Genomic DNA, 16,658 nt, shown 5'->3' with positions numbered 1-16,658 from the left:
GGTGCCAGGGAGGTCTTCGTCAGAAATACTGTTAAGACACAAACATGTAAATCAGCACAGCCTGGAAGGCAGAGGCGGGCATCAGAGACAGAGTTTAAAGGCCTCTGTGGATATTCCAGCGGCGACGAGGCGCTAGAACAAGGCACTATGAGCTACCATGTGGTGGGGACTCAGGTTGGAGATAAGGATTATCTTCTTAAGAGATAAAGATGTAGGTTTATGGTACCACTCCCCACAGGCCCGAGGCCAGCATCAGACAGGGAAGTGCTTTAAAGCAAAGCTTAGGGCAGAGGAGGGCTGGTGAGGGTGTGAGTTAAAGGCGGGATAGAAGGAGCCACCAGGGCAAAAATAATTGCTTCCCCCCTAGCAACCCTCTTTCTATCTCGCCTCTCCAAATCATTTGATGCTGCTTCAAGTCACCTGGACTGCATCGATGCAGGCCTTCCTTTCAGTCCCTGCAAACACCATCATGTACCGCAAAAAACATCTTTTTGCTTTGTTCTGAAAATGTTAATTATTATTATTTTTGAATGTTTATATGCTTTCATATCACTCTATCATTCGTCAGTTTTTCAAAGCTTTTTCCTTTTTCTTCATTCCGAGTAAACATTTCTCTTGTAGAATTCATTCATGTCAATCAACTTTCATTATTTGTCATTTCAAGATTGTAGAGATAGATAGACAGATAGATAGATTGATAAGCACGATGATAGATTGAGAGATGGGTAGATAGATAGACAGATAGACAGATGAATAGATAGATAGATAGATAGATAGATAGATAGATAGATAGATAGATAGATAAAGCACAATGATAGATAGATAGATAGATAGATAGATAGATAGATAGATAGATAGATAGATAGATAGACACAATGATAGATAGTTAGATAGATAGATAGTTGGATAGATAGATAATCACAATGCATCCCTTTCCCGTGAGTTCACTTATATTCTGAGTCTGTCAGTGCAGCAGAGCACCCTCATTCACTGGGCATCTTGTTATCCACATTAAGCCGCAGTCATTCTCCTGTGATTCTCAGTTGCCATGTCATCTCTGCGTGGACTTCAAGCCCTGTTGCGATGACGAATACATCCCTCAGCGGTCTCTGCTCATTCAGTCCTCCCATGACCTCAGTGTAACTCTGTTACCCCCGCGTTTCCATTCACAAAGAGGCCCCCAGTCCCGGCGCCAGCTCGTAGAATAATCTTGTGACTGCGTTTAAGTTTTAAATGTTTGTATCTTGCTCCGCTCTGTTTCCCCCCAGAACACGGATCTGGGTAAGCGCGCCCCCACGCCCATCCGGGAGAAGGAGGTCACCATGTGCATGAGGTGCCGCGAGCCCTTCAACTCCATCACCAAACGGAGGCACCACTGCAAGGCCTGCGGGCATGTGAGTATGAGTGACAGCAGGAGGGGTGGGCACTGCCAAGGAGGCCTGAGGACATGTGAGTGAGTATGACTGACAGCAGGAGGGGCGGGCACTGCTAAGGAGGCCTAAGGACATGTGAGTGAGTATGAGTGGCAGTGCGGAAGGCAGGCCCTGGCCACAGAAGTCTCCGGACATGTGAGTGAGTATGAGTGACAGTGCGGAGGGCAGGCCCCGGCCACAGAAGTCTCCAGACATGTGAGTGAGTATAAGTGACAGTGCGGAGGCCAGGCCCTGGCCACAGAAGTCTGCGGACAAGTGAGTGAGTATGAGTGACAGTGCGGAGGGCAGGCCTGGCCACAGAAGTCTCCGGACATGTGAGTGAGTATGAGTGACAGCGTGGAGCAGAGACCAACGACAGAGACCTGCAGACATGCAAATAGGGGCCCTGGCGGAAGAGGTGAATGTTTCGCTGGGGAATATTCTTGCTCCTCACTCCTCAGCAACAGTCACGACCTGGGGACATGCCCCACACAGAGGCCTCCTTCAATGTCAGGGCCCTGGAAGGGCCGGTGTTTGTAGCCAGGAGGCCTCTCCTACCTACAGAGGGGTGCAGACATGTCAGAAAGGGCCACACCTGTGTAGGCGTTTGTAACCCTGAGACATATCCTGGTTCCTCATCCCTCTGTGCACGCAGACAAGGACCCCAGCTGGGACAGGGGATTGCATCCAGGGGTTTGTGAGTATGGACCACCGCTGGGCCAGGGGATTGCATCCAGGGGTTTGTGAGTATGGACCACCGCTGGGCCAGGGGATTCTATCCAGGGTTTGTGAGTATGGGCCACTGCTGGGCAAGGAGTTTGTATCCAAGGGTGTGTGAGTATGGACCACAGCTGGGCCAAGGCTTTGTATCCAATGGTGTGTGAGTATGGACCACAGCTGGGCCAGGGCTTTGTATCCAGGGGTGTGTGAGTATGGACCACAGCTGGGCAGGGGTTTGTATCCAAGGATATGTGAGTATGGACCACAGCTGGGCCAGGGGTTTGTATCCAGGGGTATGTGAGTGTGGACCATAGCTGTGCCAGGGGTTTGTATCCAATGGTGTCTGAGTATGGACCACCGTTGGGCCAGGGGTTTGTATCCAGGGGTATGTGAGTGTGGAGCACAGCTGTGCCAGGGGTTTGTATCCAATGGTGTGTGAGTATGGACCACCGCTGTGCCAGGGGTTTGTATCCAGGGATTTGTGAGTATGGACCACAGCTGGGCCAGGGGTTTGGATCCAAGGATATGTGAGTGTGGACCACAGCTGGGCCAGGGGTTTGGATCCAATGGTGTGAGAGTATGGACCACAGATGGGCCAGGGTGTTTTGTCCAGGGGTATGTGAGTATGGACCACAGCTGTGCCAGGGGTTTGTATCTAATGGTGTGTGAGTATGGACCACAGCTGGGCCAGGGGTTTGTATCCAATGGTGTGTGAGTATGGACCACCGCTGTGCCAGGGGTTTGTATCCAGGGGTATGTGAGGGTGGACCACCGCTGGGCCAGGGGTTTGCATCCAGGGGTTTGTGAGTATGGACCACAGCTGTGCCAGGGGTTTGTATCCAGGAGTATGTGAGTATGGACCACAGCTGTGCCAGGGGTTGGTATCCAATGGTGTGTCAGTATGGACCACAGCTGGGCCAGGGGATTGCATCCAGGGGTATGTGAGTACTGACCACAGCTGGGCCAGGGGATTGCATCCAGGGGTTTGTGAGTATGGACCACCGCTGGGCCAGGGGTTTGTATCCAGGGGTATGTGAGTATGGACCACAGTTGTGCCAGGGGGTTGTATCCAGGGATATGTGAGAATGGACCACAGCTGTGCCAGGGGTTTGTATCCAAGGGTATGTGAGTGTGGACCATAGCTGGGCCAGGGGTTTGTATCCATGGGTATGTGAGTATGGACCACAGCTGGGCAGGGGGTTGTATCCAGGGGTGTGTGAGTATGGACCACAGCTGGGCCAGGGCTTTGTATCCAGGGGTTTGTGAGTATGGACCACAGCTGGGCAATGGGTTGTATCCAGGGGTATGTGAGTATGGACCCGAGCTGGGCCAGGGGTTTGTATCTAGAGGTTTGTGAGTATGGACCACAGCTGGGCCAGGGGGTTGTATCAAGGGGTTTGTGAGTATGGGCCACAGCTGGGCAGGGGGTTTGTATCCAGGGGTGTGTGAGTATGGACCACAGCTGGGCCAGAGGTTTGTATCCAGCGGTTTGTGAGTATGGACCACAGCTGGGCCAGGGGGTTGTATCCAGGGGTTTGTGAGTATGGCCCACGGCTGGGCCAGGGGTTTGTATCCAGGGGTTTGTGAGTATGGGCCACAGCTGGGCAGGGGGTTTGTATCCAAGGGTGTGTGAGTATGGATCACAGCTGGGCCAGGGGTTTGTATCCAACGGTTTGTGAGTATGGACCACAGCTGGGCCAGAGGGTTGTATCCAGGGGGTTGTGAGTATGGACCACAGCTGGGCCAGGGGTTTGTATCCAAAGGTATGTGAGTGTGGACCACAGCTGGGCCAGGGCTTTGTATCCAAGGATATGTGAGTGTGGACCACAGCTGGGCCAGGGCTTTGTATCCAGGGGTATGTGAGTATGGACCACCGCTGTGCCAGGGGTTTGTATACAGAGTGCATGTGAGTATGGACCACAGCTGGGCCAGGGGGTTGTATCCAGGGGTTTGTGAGTATGGACCACAGCTGGGCCATGGGTTTGTATCCAGGGGTATGTGAGTATGGACCACCGCTGTGCCAGGGTTTTGTATCCAGAGGTATGTGAGTATGGACCACAGCTGGGCGAGGGGTTTGTATCCAAGGGTATGTGAGTGTGGACCACAGCTGGGCCAGGGGGTTGTATCCAGGGGTTTGTGAGTATGGACCAAAGCTGGGCCATGGGTTTGTATCCAGGGGTATGTGAGTATGGACCACCGCTGTGCCAGGGTTTTGTATCCAGGGGTATGTGAGTATGGACCACAGCTGGGCCAGGGGGTTGTATCCAGGGGTTTGTGAGTATGGACCACAGCTGGGCAGGGGTTTGTATCCAAGGGTGTGTGAGTATGGACCACAGCTGGGCAGGGGTTTGTGTCCAAGGGTGTGTGAGTATGGACCACAGCTGGGCCAGGGGGTTGTATCCAGGGGTTTGTGAGTATGGACCACAGCTGGGCCATGGGTTTGTATCCAGAGGTATGTGAGTATGGACCACCACTGTGCCAGGGTTTTGTATCCAGGGGTATGTTAGTATGGACCACAGCTGGGCCAGGGGGTTGTAGCCATGGGTTTGTGAGTATGGACTACAGCTGTGCCAGGGGTTTGTCAGTATGGACCACAGCTGTGCCAAGGAGTTTATCCAGGGAGATGTGAGGAAGGGCACAGCCTCACCAGGCATCTGTATCCCACCCAGTTGTCTCCTAGTGAAATGAAAGAGAGATTTTTGTAGTCAGGCGGTAGATACTGGTTGTCAGCGGTGGCCAGCACGTGTATGATTGCCACACCAGAGGAGGTGTATCCTGTCACACAGGCCTGTGCGCGGATGGATGGGGGTTGCACCCACAGGGCACATCTTTGACGTGCCACCCTGCAGGCATGTAGGAAGGCTCCCACCTGGGCAGTCAGGAGTTTATTTGCATAGGGCTGGCACTGAATGCCCTTCAGCAGGGCCTAGTGAGGTAGGCGTAAGTTCCAGGCTCGGATTGGGAAGGCGGGCAGTTAGTTATTGCCCGCGGGGCCTGTGGCAAAGGCCAACTGTTTAGCCATTTGTTTCCAGCTGCAGATATACTCCCAATATGTCCGGACCGCCCTGGCTGCTGCACCCAACCTGAAAGGCTGCTGAAGGCTTGGGGCAGAGGTCGGACTCAGTGTGACCAAGGACAGGCCCTGAGTGGCTCATTGGCATGTGCAGTAGGGCACTGGGCCAAACTGAGCGGGCACAACATGCGGTGGGTCTCCCCCATCCTGAGTCACTGAGAGAGACCACGAGGCCTCGGGGAGTGGGGTGCCATGTTTGAGCGTCACGCGGCACTCATGTCTGGGGGGTGGGTGAGGGGGGGGGCTGTGGCGCACGGAGCAGATTCCAGAGACCACTGTTGTGTCTGCTGCCAGCTCGTCACGTTCAAGACTGCAAGGGGGGGCTCCCGCTTCCCACTGAGAGAACATAAAAAACTAAGCATGACAGGCAAACTAAGCAAAGCTAAAAACTGATCTGACAACTCAAAACAATTGTTTTTGATGAAATTACTGCAAAAAACATTCATCCTGGGACAGAATGACAAAGGGAAGGAATAGTAGACATGGCGGGGGTGTAACAAGATGGAAAGAGAGAGGGGCAAGGTGTGGAGAGAGTGGAGAAGAATGACCAAAAGAGAGAAAGAGAAAAGGAAATCAGGAGAGAGAAAACAACTCCCCAAATACTGACTAAGAAACATTTTATGAAGTCATTATCCACAAGTCTGACCCTGGGCATAGCCCCACCTTCTGTCCTGTGCCCTTTCTATGGGTTGAGAGTGAACCCCAGTGAGTACCAGCCACGCGTAGAGCCGGCCAGGTGTGTAATCACTAGTCGCGACATGTGGACTGGCCGTGTCCTGCCTCCTGCCCTCACCTGTCTGTGGACTCTCTGTGTTCTGGTGTGTACCCCTAAAGCTGTGGTGTCTCTTGCAGGTGGTGTGTGGAAAGTGCTCCGAGTTCCGAGCGCGGCTGGTGTACGACAACAACCGAACGAACCGTGTGTGCACGGACTGCTACACAGCGCTGCACGGCGACAGTCCGGTGCTGCACAGCCAGGCGCCCCAGAGGAGGCGCTCCATCCTCGAGGTAACGTTCAAACGCCGGGCCGGCCCCCTAATTCCGAATCTACTAGAGATATCTGGGCCGTATTGCACGGGACACTACTGGCGTGCGAGCCCGCTTTGCGCACCTCTGGGGAACAATGGTATTACAGAAAGGGCTGCAGACGCTTGTGCACCCCCCTTGTAAGACAGATAGCGCTGGCACACTTGTAGGGCCTGCAGCCCGCTTTGCGCACCTCTGGGGCACAATGGTATTACAGAAAGGGCTGCAGACGCTTGTGCACCCCCCTTGTAAAACAGATAGCGCTGGCACACTTGTAGGGCCTGCAGCCCGCTTTGCGCACCTCTGGGGCACAATGGTATTACAGAAAGGGCTGCAGACGCTTGTGCACCCCCCTTGTAAAACAGATAGCGCTGGCACACTTGTAGGGCCTGCAGCCCGCTTTGCGCACCTCTGGGGCACAATGGTATTACAGAAAGGGCTGCAGACGCTTGTGCACCCCCCTTGTAAGACAGATAGCGCTGGCACACTTGTAGGGCCTGCAGCCCGCTTTGCGCACCTCTGGGGCACAATGGTATTACAGAAAGGGCTGCAGACGCTTGTGCACCCCCCTTGTAAGACAGATAGCGCTGGCACACATGTAGGGCCTGCAGCCCGCTTTGCGCACCTCTGGGGCACAATGGTATTACAGAAAGGGCTGCAGACGCTTGTGCACCCCCCCTTGTAAGCCAGATAGCGCTGGCACACGTGTAGCGCCTGCACTATTGAGATGGCATTCCCTCGGTGCATGGGGGGCGTGGCCACATGCAAATGAAGGGCTCTTTGCTGCTGCCACTGTGCCATATGATGGACACGGGCATAGAGGCAAACATGCCCATGGAGTTCCCATGGACCCACCCAGACGCCTCCTTGCAGGCAGGTGCAGTCACTCACTGCACCCTCCTGCAAGGGGGCCTCTCTCCCCTCTTGAAAGTGCAGACGGGTGCTGCCTGCACAGAGAAACACGGAGCAACTTCGAAGCAGCTGCCCCGGGCAGCACTGGCTCTCGACTCCCATGTGGGCAGCACTTTCTCTCTGAGTGAACCCCTCTCTCCATGAACCTTTCCCTGAGTGAATCCCTCTATGAACCTTTCCCTGAGTGAACCCCTTTCTCTATGAACCTTTCCCTGAGTGAACCCATCTCTCCATGAACCTTTCCCTGAGGGAACCCCTCTCTCTATGAACCTTTCCCTGAGTAAACCCATCTCTCCATGAACCTTTCCCTGAGTGAACCCCTTTCTCTATGAACCTTTCCCTGAGTGAACCCCTCTCTCCATTAACCTTTCCCTGAGTGAACCCCTCTCTCTATGAACCTCTCCCTGAGTGAACCCCTCTCTCTATATGAACCTCTCCCTGAGTGAAACTTTTTCTATGAACCTCACCCTGAATGAACCCCTCTCTCTATGAACCTTTCCCTGAGTGAACCCCTCTCTCTATGTACCTCTCCCTGAGTGAACCCCTCGCTCACTGAACCTTTCCCTGAGTGAACCCCTCTCTCTATATGAATCTCTCCGAGTGAACCCCTCTCTCAATGAACCGCTCCGTGAGTAAACCCCTTGCTCACTGAACCTTTCCCTGAGTGAATCCTTCTCTCTATGAACCCCTCCCTGAGTGAACCCCTCTTTCTATGAACCGCTCCATTAGTAAACCCCTCGCTCACTGAACCTTTCCCTGAGTGAACCCCTCTCTCATTGACCCATCTCTCTCTCCCCCACAGAAGCAGGCCTCGGTGGTGGCAGAGAACAGTGTGATCTGCAGTTTCATGCATTACATGGAGCGAGGGGGCAAGGGCTGGCACAAGGGCTGGCTGGTGGTGCCCGAGAACGAACCCCTGGTGCTGTACATCTACGGAGCCCCGCAGGTGAGATGCCAGGTCTGGAGGTAGGGGGTCCACCCACCAGTGCCATGGCACCTCCATGGACCACTCAACCCAAGGATGGCACTGATGTGTTAGACACTCTGCCAAGGATAGCTGGTAAAGACTAGATTAAACTCCTAGCAAAGCCTTTTCCACATAATACTCTCTGAGGGCTCCCTGTGTAACACTCACACAATCTCTACACAGGGAACAACCTTACAGCGCCCTCTTCTGGCACCTGCTGTTTACAACATGCTTGAAAATACCTGCAGAAAACACTACATTTAATGACCCACTACCCAACCAAATAACATTTATTATCAGTTTATTAAAAAACACTCCAGAATGTTGAGTTATAGCCACAACAGGATTTAGTAGTATAAATATACACATATTATAGCAGATCTAACACAATCCCAAGGGTAGATGGGTCCTTGGACACATCAGCAACTCCCAGGGAAGGTGGTACCTCACACACATCAGTAATTTCCAGGGAAGGTGGTACCTCAGACACATCAGTAACTCCCAGGGTAGTTGGTACCTCAGACACAGCAGTAACTCCCAGGGAAGGTGGGACCACATGCACACCAGTAATTCCCAGGGTAGGTGGTACCTCAGACACATCGGTAATTCCCAGGGTAGGTGGTACCTCAGACACATCAGTAATTCCCAGGGTAGGTGGGACCTCAGACACGTCAGTAATTCCCAGGGTAGGTGGGACCTCAGACACCAGTAAGTACCTGGGTAGGTGGAACCTCACACACATCAGTAATTCCCAGGGTAGGTGGGACCTCAGGCACATCAGTAATTCCCAGGGTAGGTGGGACCTCAGGCACATCAGTAATTCCCAGGGTAGGTGGGACCTCAGACACCAGTAATTCCCAGGGTAGGTGGGACCTCAGACACATCGGTAATTCCCAGGGTAGGTGGTACCTCAGACACATCGGTAGTTCCCAGGGTAGGTGGTACCTCAGACACATCAGTAACTCCCAGGGAAGGTGGGACCTCAGACACATCAGTAACTCCCAGGGAAGGTGGGACCTTATGCACATCAGTAACTCCCAGCGTAGGTGGGACCTCAGCCACATCAGTAATTCCCAGGGTAGGTGGGACCTCAGACACATCAGTAATTCCCATGGTAGGTCGTACCTCAGACACAGCAGTAATTCTCAGGGTAGGTGGACCTCAGACACATCAGTAACTCCCAGGGAAGGTGGACCTCAGACACATCAGTAACTCCCAGGGAAGGTGGGACCTTGGACACCAGTAACATGTAGGATAGATGGGACCTCAGCCACATCAGTAATTCCCAGGGTAGGTGGGACCTCAGTCACATCAGTAATTCCCAGGGTAGGTGGACCTCAGACACATCAGTAACTCCCAGGGAAGGTGGGAACTCAGCCACATCAGTAATTCCCAGAGTAGGTGGGACCTCAGTCACATCAGTGATTCCTAGGGTAGGTGGGACCTCAGTCACACCAGTAATTCCCAGGGTAGGTGGGACCTCAGTCACATCAGTAATTCCCAGGTAAGGTGGGACCTCACAAACACCAGCAACTCCCAGGGAAGGTGGGACGGCACACCCACCAGTAATTACCTGGGTAGGTGGACCGTAGCCACCAGTAATTCCCAGGGTAGATGGGACCTCAGACACCAGTAGCACTCAGGATAGATGGAACCTCAGCCACACCCGTAATTCCCAGGGTAGGTGGGACCTCAAACAGATCACTAATTCTCAGGGTTGGTGGGACCTCAGACACATCAGTAATTCCCAGGGTAGGTGGGACCTCAGACACATCAGTAATTCCTAAAGTAGGTGGGACCTAAGACACCAGTAATTCCCAGGGTAGGTGGGACCTGAGACACCAGTAATTCCCAGGGTAAGTGGGACCTCGGACGCCAGTAACATGCAGGATAGATGGGACCTCAGCCACATCAGCAATTCCCAGGGTAGGTAGGACCTCAGCCACATCAGTAATTCCCAGATTAGATGGCACCTGAGACACCAGTAATTCCCAGGATAGGTGGGACCCCACACCAGTAATTCCTAAGGTAGGTGGGACCTCAGCCACATCAGTAATTCCAGGGTAGGTGGGACCTAAGCTGCAGCAGTAATTCCCAGGGTAGGTAGGACCTCAGTCACATCAGTGATTCCTAGGATAGGTGGGACCTCAGTCACACCAGTAATTCCAGGGTAGGTGGGTCCTTAGTCACATCAGTAATTCCCAGGGTAGGTGGGACCTCAGACACCAGTAATTACCTGGTTAGGTGGGACCTCACACATCAGTAATTCCCAGGGTAGGTGGGACCTGTGCCACACCATTAACACCCTGGGTAGATGGGACCTCACCTACACCAGTAACTCCCAGGGAAGGTGGGACCTCACACACACCAGCAACTCCCAGGGAAGGTGGGACCGCACACACACCAGTAATTACCTGGGTAGGTGGACCTTAGCCACCAGTAATTCCCAGGATAGATGGAACCTCAGCCACACCAGTAATTCCCAGGGTAGATGGGACCTCAAACAGATCAGTAATTCCCAGGGTAGATGGGACCTCAGACACCAGTAACATGCAGGATAGATGGGACCTCAGACACGTCAGTAATTCCCGGGGTAGGTGGTACCTCAGACACATCAGTAATTCTCAGGGTAGGTGGACCTCAGACACGTCAGTAATTCCCGGGGTAGGTGGTACCTCAGACACATCAGTAATTCTCAGGGTAGGTGGGACCTCAGACACGTCAGTAATTCCCAGGGTAGGTGGGACCTCAGCCGCATCAGTAACTCCCAGGGAAGGTGGGACCTCAGTCACATCAGTAATTCCCAGCGTAGGTGGGACCTCAGTCACATTAGTAATTCCAGAGTAGGTGGGACCTCAGCCACATCAGTAATTCCCAGGGTAGGTGGACCTCAGTCACATCAGTAATTCCCAGGGTAGGTGGGACCTCGGTCACATCAGTAATTCCCAGGGTAGGTGGGACCTCAGTCACATCAGTAATTCCCAGGGTAGGTGGGACCTCAGTCACATCAGTAATTCCCAGCGTAGGTGGGACCTCAGTCACATTAGTAATTCCAGAGTAGGTGGGACCTCAGTCGCATCAGTAACTCCCAGGGAAGGTGGGACCTCAGCCGCATCAGTAATTCCCAGGGAAGGTGGGACCTCAGTCACATCAGTAATTCCCAGGGTCGGTGGGACCTCAGTCACATCAGTAATTCCCAGGGTAGGTGGGACCTCAGTCGCATCAGTAATTCCCAGGGTAGGTGGGACCTCAGTCACATCAGTAATTCCCAGGGTAGGTGGGACCTCAGTCGCATCAGTAATTCCCAGGGTAGGTGGGACCTCAGCCGCATCAGTAACTCCCAGGAAAGGTGGGACCTCAGTCACATCAGTAATTCCCAGGGTAGGTGGGACCTCAGTCACATCAGTAATTCCCAGGGTAGGTGGGACCTCAGACACATCAGTAATTCCCAGGGTAGGTGGACCTCAGTCACATCAGTAATTCCCAGGGTAGGTGGGACCTCAGTCGCATCAGTAATTCCCAGGGTAGGTGGGACCTCAGTCACATCAGTAATTCCCAGGGTAGGTGGGACCTCAGTCGCATCAGTAATTCCCAGGGTAGGTGGGACCTCAGCCGCATCAGTAACTCCCAGGAAAGGTGGGACCTCAGTCACATCAGTAATTCCCAGGGTAGGTGGGACCTCAGTCACATCAGTAATTCCCAGGGTAGGTGGGACCTCAGACACATCAGTAATTCCCAGGGTAGGTGGGACCTCAAGCACCAGTAATTCCCAGGGTAGGTGGACCTCAGTCACATCAGTAATCCCTGGTGCCTGTCATAAAACCCTGCAATTGCCCTGGAGTCTCCAGCACTTGTAATGAAGCTGTGGCTGTCCCTCTTCCGCAGGACGTGAAGGCTCAGCGCAGTCTGCCATTGATTGGCTTCGAGGTGGGGCCACCAGAGGCCGGTGACCGGATCGAGAGGCGCCATGCCTTCAAGATGAGCCAGAGCCACCTCGTCTTCTACTTCAGTGCGGAGACGGAGGAGCTGCAGCGCCGCTGGACTGAGGTGCTGGGCCGCGCAGGGCGGGGCGAGGAGTGGACACATGGCTGCGCCATCATGGAGGATGACGAGGAAGCTGAAGGGAGTGGGTCAACCACAATCCTCACAGGTGCTGGGAACACCTGAGCCCTGGTGCAGAAACACTCAAGAACCGGCACAGGAGACCTGACCCTGGTGGAGGCAGATCCTGCCCACCATGGTGGGACTTGGTCAGAGCCCCTGGGCAAGAAACAGCTGAGCCCCCAAGGGAAGGAGGCAACACCAGGGCCTTGGAAACAGGAAACACCTGAGACCCAACAAGGGACACATCTGAGAATCCCAGAGGAGGGATGGAAAAGAAGCCAGCCCTGGCATGTGGGAATCACCTGAACTTCTACGTCACAAGACCGAAGTCCCCCAGGAAGGTGGAGGGCAGGAACAGGTGAACCCCATAGCATCCAAGCCAGTTCCCTGCAGCGCCAAAAGTTTTTTGTGGCCTGCCACTGCCATCCGCAACCTTCCATGGAATCGCCAAGCTCTCAACGCGTTACTTGAACTCATATCGGGCACTTTTATGTTTTTTTTTTTACATCTTCTCTATCTATTGTTATTATTTTAAAATATTTACCGGAAAAGTTTTTTTTACAGTCCTATGTTGTTTGTTTTTCGTGTATGTAAAGATAAAGAAAGCCATTTGTAAAGAAACCGTTTCTGGGGATTTTGTCAAACAGGATGAGAGCTCGTGGCGGTCCTCAAGCTTGCGGGCAAGATGTGCTTGCACGGCCATGGCGTCCGTGGCCAGGGGTTCACGCCTCGCATGGATTCCGTCACCCCTAGTCAGTCCATGGCTGTGCCCTGAAATGAGGACATCTGGCAGTGAGAGGGATTGTTCGACATTTGCCACTCACTGGAAGGCTCACCTTGAGAGGTGAGGTGGTCTCCATGCACGATCCATGTGTCTCTATCCCGCCTTTCATGTTTTTATTCATAATAGTACCTACCATGCTGTGGCAGCTGCTCCAGGTGTGTCTCGACTGCTCCAGGTGTGCTCCACGTGTGTCTCGATTGCCCCAGGTGTGTCTTAACTGCTCCAGGTGTGTCTCAACTGCTCCAGGTGTGTCTCAACTGCTCTAATTGTGATCCAGGTGTGTCTTGACTGCTCCAGGTGTATCTCACTGCTCCAGGTGTATCTCGACTGCTCCAGGTGTGTCTCGACTGCTCCAGGTGTGTCTCGACTGCTCCAGGTGTATCTCACTGCTCCAGGTGTGTCTCAACTGCTCTAGGTGTATCTCAACTGCTCCAGGTGTGTCTCACTGCTCTAATTGTGCTCCAGGTGTGTCTCGACTGCTCTAATTGTGCTCCAGGTGGGCCTCAACTGCTCCAGGTGTGTTTTGACTGCTCTAGGTGTGCTCTACGTGTGTCTCGACTGCTCCAGGTGTATCTCACTGCTCCAGGTGTGTCTCGACTGCTCCAGGTGTGTCTCGACTGCACTGTTTGTGTCACGATTGCTCCAGGTGAGTCTCGACTGCTCTGTGTGTGTCACGACTGCTCCAGGTGAGTCTCGACTGCTCCAGGTGTGTCTCGACTGCTCCAGGTGTGTCTCGAGTGGTGCTCCAGGTGTGTCTTGATTGCTCTAGGTGTGTCCTGATTGCTCTAGGTGTGTCCTGATTGCTCCAAGTGTGTCTTGACTACTCCAGGTGTATCTTGATTGCTCTAGGTGTGTCTTGACTGCTCCAAGTGTATCTTGGCTGCTCCAAGTGTGTATCGACTGCTCTAGCTGTGTCTAACTGCTCCAGGTGTGTCATTTAGGCTCCAGTATCACATTCTGTGAGATCTAAGATTTGGGCCAAATGTCTGAGCAGAAGGCCTTGCCCCTTGCAGATCTTTAGGAAGGATCTACCCTTGCTGCGGAAGAGGCTTACTGTTAAGGGCAAGGGCCAATCAGGGGCAGCGCAGCATCTGACTTGGAGCAGTGCGCTTAAAGCGAGCATTAGTTTTCTTTATCTGCAGTCGCCTGACCCCCATCCTTCGCCTGATATCTTAGGGCCTGATTTAGATACTGGCGGATGGGTTACTCCGTCGCAACGGATATCCTGTCCGCTGGGGGGAGGAGCCAAAATGGCGGCCGTGTCGGACGCCTAATCCGTGAGCTCTGACTCGGGCTCACGGAAAACATCCTGTAGGGCGCTCCCAGAGCGGGACTCGGCACCTAAAACACAGCATCTAAGCCCGGGAGGCCATCGTGCTGCTGGAGAACCGAGCGGCACTGAGTGAGGAGACGGGACGGCCGGGGCCCGTCGAGGGCCGTGGGGGAGCCGGAGGCTGCGACATCGCGTGATTCCAGGTGGCCGCGGAGGCTGAGACGGCGCTGGGCTGCTCGCTAGCTGGGCGACAGCGGCGCGAGGTGAGGGGGATGAAACAGAGGGGGGCCGTATTTGTACACGGCTTCTCCCCTCTCCCCCTGCTCCCCCCTCTTTCATCGGACAGCAGCGGCTGCCGCGATTAACTCGGCTTTCCCCTGCCAGGCGGAGCGCCCTCACATCCGGAGAAGAGGAGCAGGGGCGATAGTGTGCCGTGGCCGGGTGCCGCGCGCTGCTCCGTTGCGAGGACCTGGAGCAACAAACCGAGGCAGAAGTGGCGAAGCAGTTGCGGTGCATTCGGAGGGGAGCTGCGCCAAGCCAGCGGGCGATCACCCGGGCCCGGCGGTGATGCCCATGTGATCGAGGGACAATTCCCTCTACAATGCCCAAAGTCGAACTCCTTCTCCCCCGCGGAACGGGGGCAACAGCACCACTGGATCAGTGGGGGAGGGTTGACTGGGCGGGAGGGACCGGAGCTCTCCCCCCCCCCCCCCCCACCCCGCCATCCTTTATCTTTTGTCCCTGCCATCCGGCCCCCCTCCCCCGTCTCTGCCAGTGGTCACATTCATACGCTGGAGCGGTGCTTGGGGCGGGCCGGCTGGAGTGACCCAGACCGTCCAGAATCTTATTTTGCTGGCGGTGGCTGGGCACATCGGAGGAGGGAACATGCTCCTGTCCCAGGACATTTAACTATCAGCGGCAGTGTTTAACATTTATTTGCCCACGACCTGCACTGTCGCTGACCGGCTCGACCAAGGGGAGTCGCAAGCAGACTCGGCTGCGCCACGGCGAGGAATCACATACCAAGGGGTGGACACGCACCAACAGTGAACTCCGACGCCCAAGCAGCACATAACAACGCTGCTCTACACCACAAGAGCTGCCCAACAGAAACGCAACATGGCCGGGAAATCTAAATCCGCAAAAAAAAAAAAAAACTAAATACGTCTGGACTGGCACCGAGCGATCAACAGCTAATACCGACCTTACAGTCGCTGGAAAGCACACTCCAAGCCCACTCTACACAATTTGAAAAAGTATTGCAGGTGATCATGGACACTAAATCCTCTCTGGAACTTAAAATAGACACAGTATCACAAGATTTGAATCTACTTAGAGTGGACCATCGCAATCTGGCGGAGAGAGTGAAGTCAACGGAAGATGTGTTAAATGTGATGAATCCTACGGTCTCGGATAATCAAAAACAAATTCAACGACTGGATGCAGAGGTGAAGATCCTATGGCGACGCGCTGAAGAAGCAGAAAGCAGATCCCGGGGCAATAATGTTCGCTTCCTAGGGTTCCCTGAGAAACTACCAGAACAGAGTACGGAAATATTCTTAGAGCAACGGCTAATCAAATAAGTGATAAATGGGTCCCCATTGAAATTCTTCTCTGTGGAAAGGGCGCACAGAGTCCCGGGGAGGTCGCCGTCCCGGGGCCAACCACCTAGACCACTGATAGCAAGATTCTTAAACTACAGAGACCGCGGTTTAATATTACAGCAATTCCGTAGCAAAGGCCCATTCCGACACGAAGACTCAGTGGTTAATGCCTACCCAGACTTCACCCAAGAGGTACCGAAACAACGTAACTCTTATGCAAAAATCAAACAACACCTCCGCGAGCACAATATTAAATATGCTCTTCTATTCCCTGCTAAACTGAGAGTAATATCAGAAGAGCTTACCCACATATTCACCTCCCCTGAAGATGCCTGGACGTGGTTGCATGCCAAAGGCTTCGCACAATCCCAAGAGGGAATGAACGGGGGAGAGGAATGGTTTACCTCTCCATCGCGGAAGCGCACCAAGAAACGTTCCAAGGGACAACCCACGGAAAAACAAGCAGCAGAAGAAAGGGCAAAAGTACTGAAAGAAACTCCCCTGTACACGCAAAATTCCTTTGAGGCACTCCGGGCGGTCCCTACGACCAACTCGGACTCCGACTCGGCTAGCTCGGACTCCACGATAACAGAAGTGCTCAAGGGCCCGAAGCTCACCCCCAGATCTGCGGATGCACTGTGAATGCAAGCTGCTAGACCGCTTTTCCACCCGAACTGCGCGACAAGCCGAAGGGGGCAAGGGTGGATGATGCGGGAATCAACTCAGAGGATGCCGTTGCCACCTATGAGTATCTTTTGAACAATTCATTCCTCTTTATTGTGAACA

The 16,658-nt window shown here is 53.8% G+C and overlaps 1 protein-coding gene across 6 annotated transcripts in view; it reads left to right on the top strand.

The window, feature by feature from the left end:
* Nucleotides 1-12,832, top strand: part of FGD1 (FYVE, RhoGEF and PH domain containing 1) — a 226,642-nt gene extending 213,810 nt beyond the window's left edge. For all 6 annotated transcript variants that reach the window (XM_069209353.1, XM_069209352.1, XM_069209355.1 and 3 more), the window contains exons 15-18: nt 1,269-1,394; nt 6,058-6,210; nt 7,943-8,086; nt 11,993-12,832. In XM_069209353.1, coding sequence (XP_069065454.1) covers nt 1,269-1,394; nt 6,058-6,210; nt 7,943-8,086; nt 11,993-12,274 — 705 coding nt within the window. In that variant the 3' untranslated portion in view covers nt 12,275-12,832. The remainder of the gene's footprint in view (nt 1-1,268; nt 1,395-6,057; nt 6,211-7,942; nt 8,087-11,992) is intronic.
* The last annotated feature ends 3,826 nt before the right edge of the window (nt 12,833-16,658 follow it).

Source organism: Pleurodeles waltl, chromosome 10, assembly GCF_031143425.1.
Source record: "Pleurodeles waltl isolate 20211129_DDA chromosome 10, aPleWal1.hap1.20221129, whole genome shotgun sequence".
NCBI lineage: Eukaryota > Metazoa > Chordata > Amphibia > Caudata > Salamandridae > Pleurodeles > Pleurodeles waltl.
The sequence above is the reverse complement of the archived record's forward strand: the minus strand, read 5'-3'. Positions and strand labels throughout refer to the sequence as shown.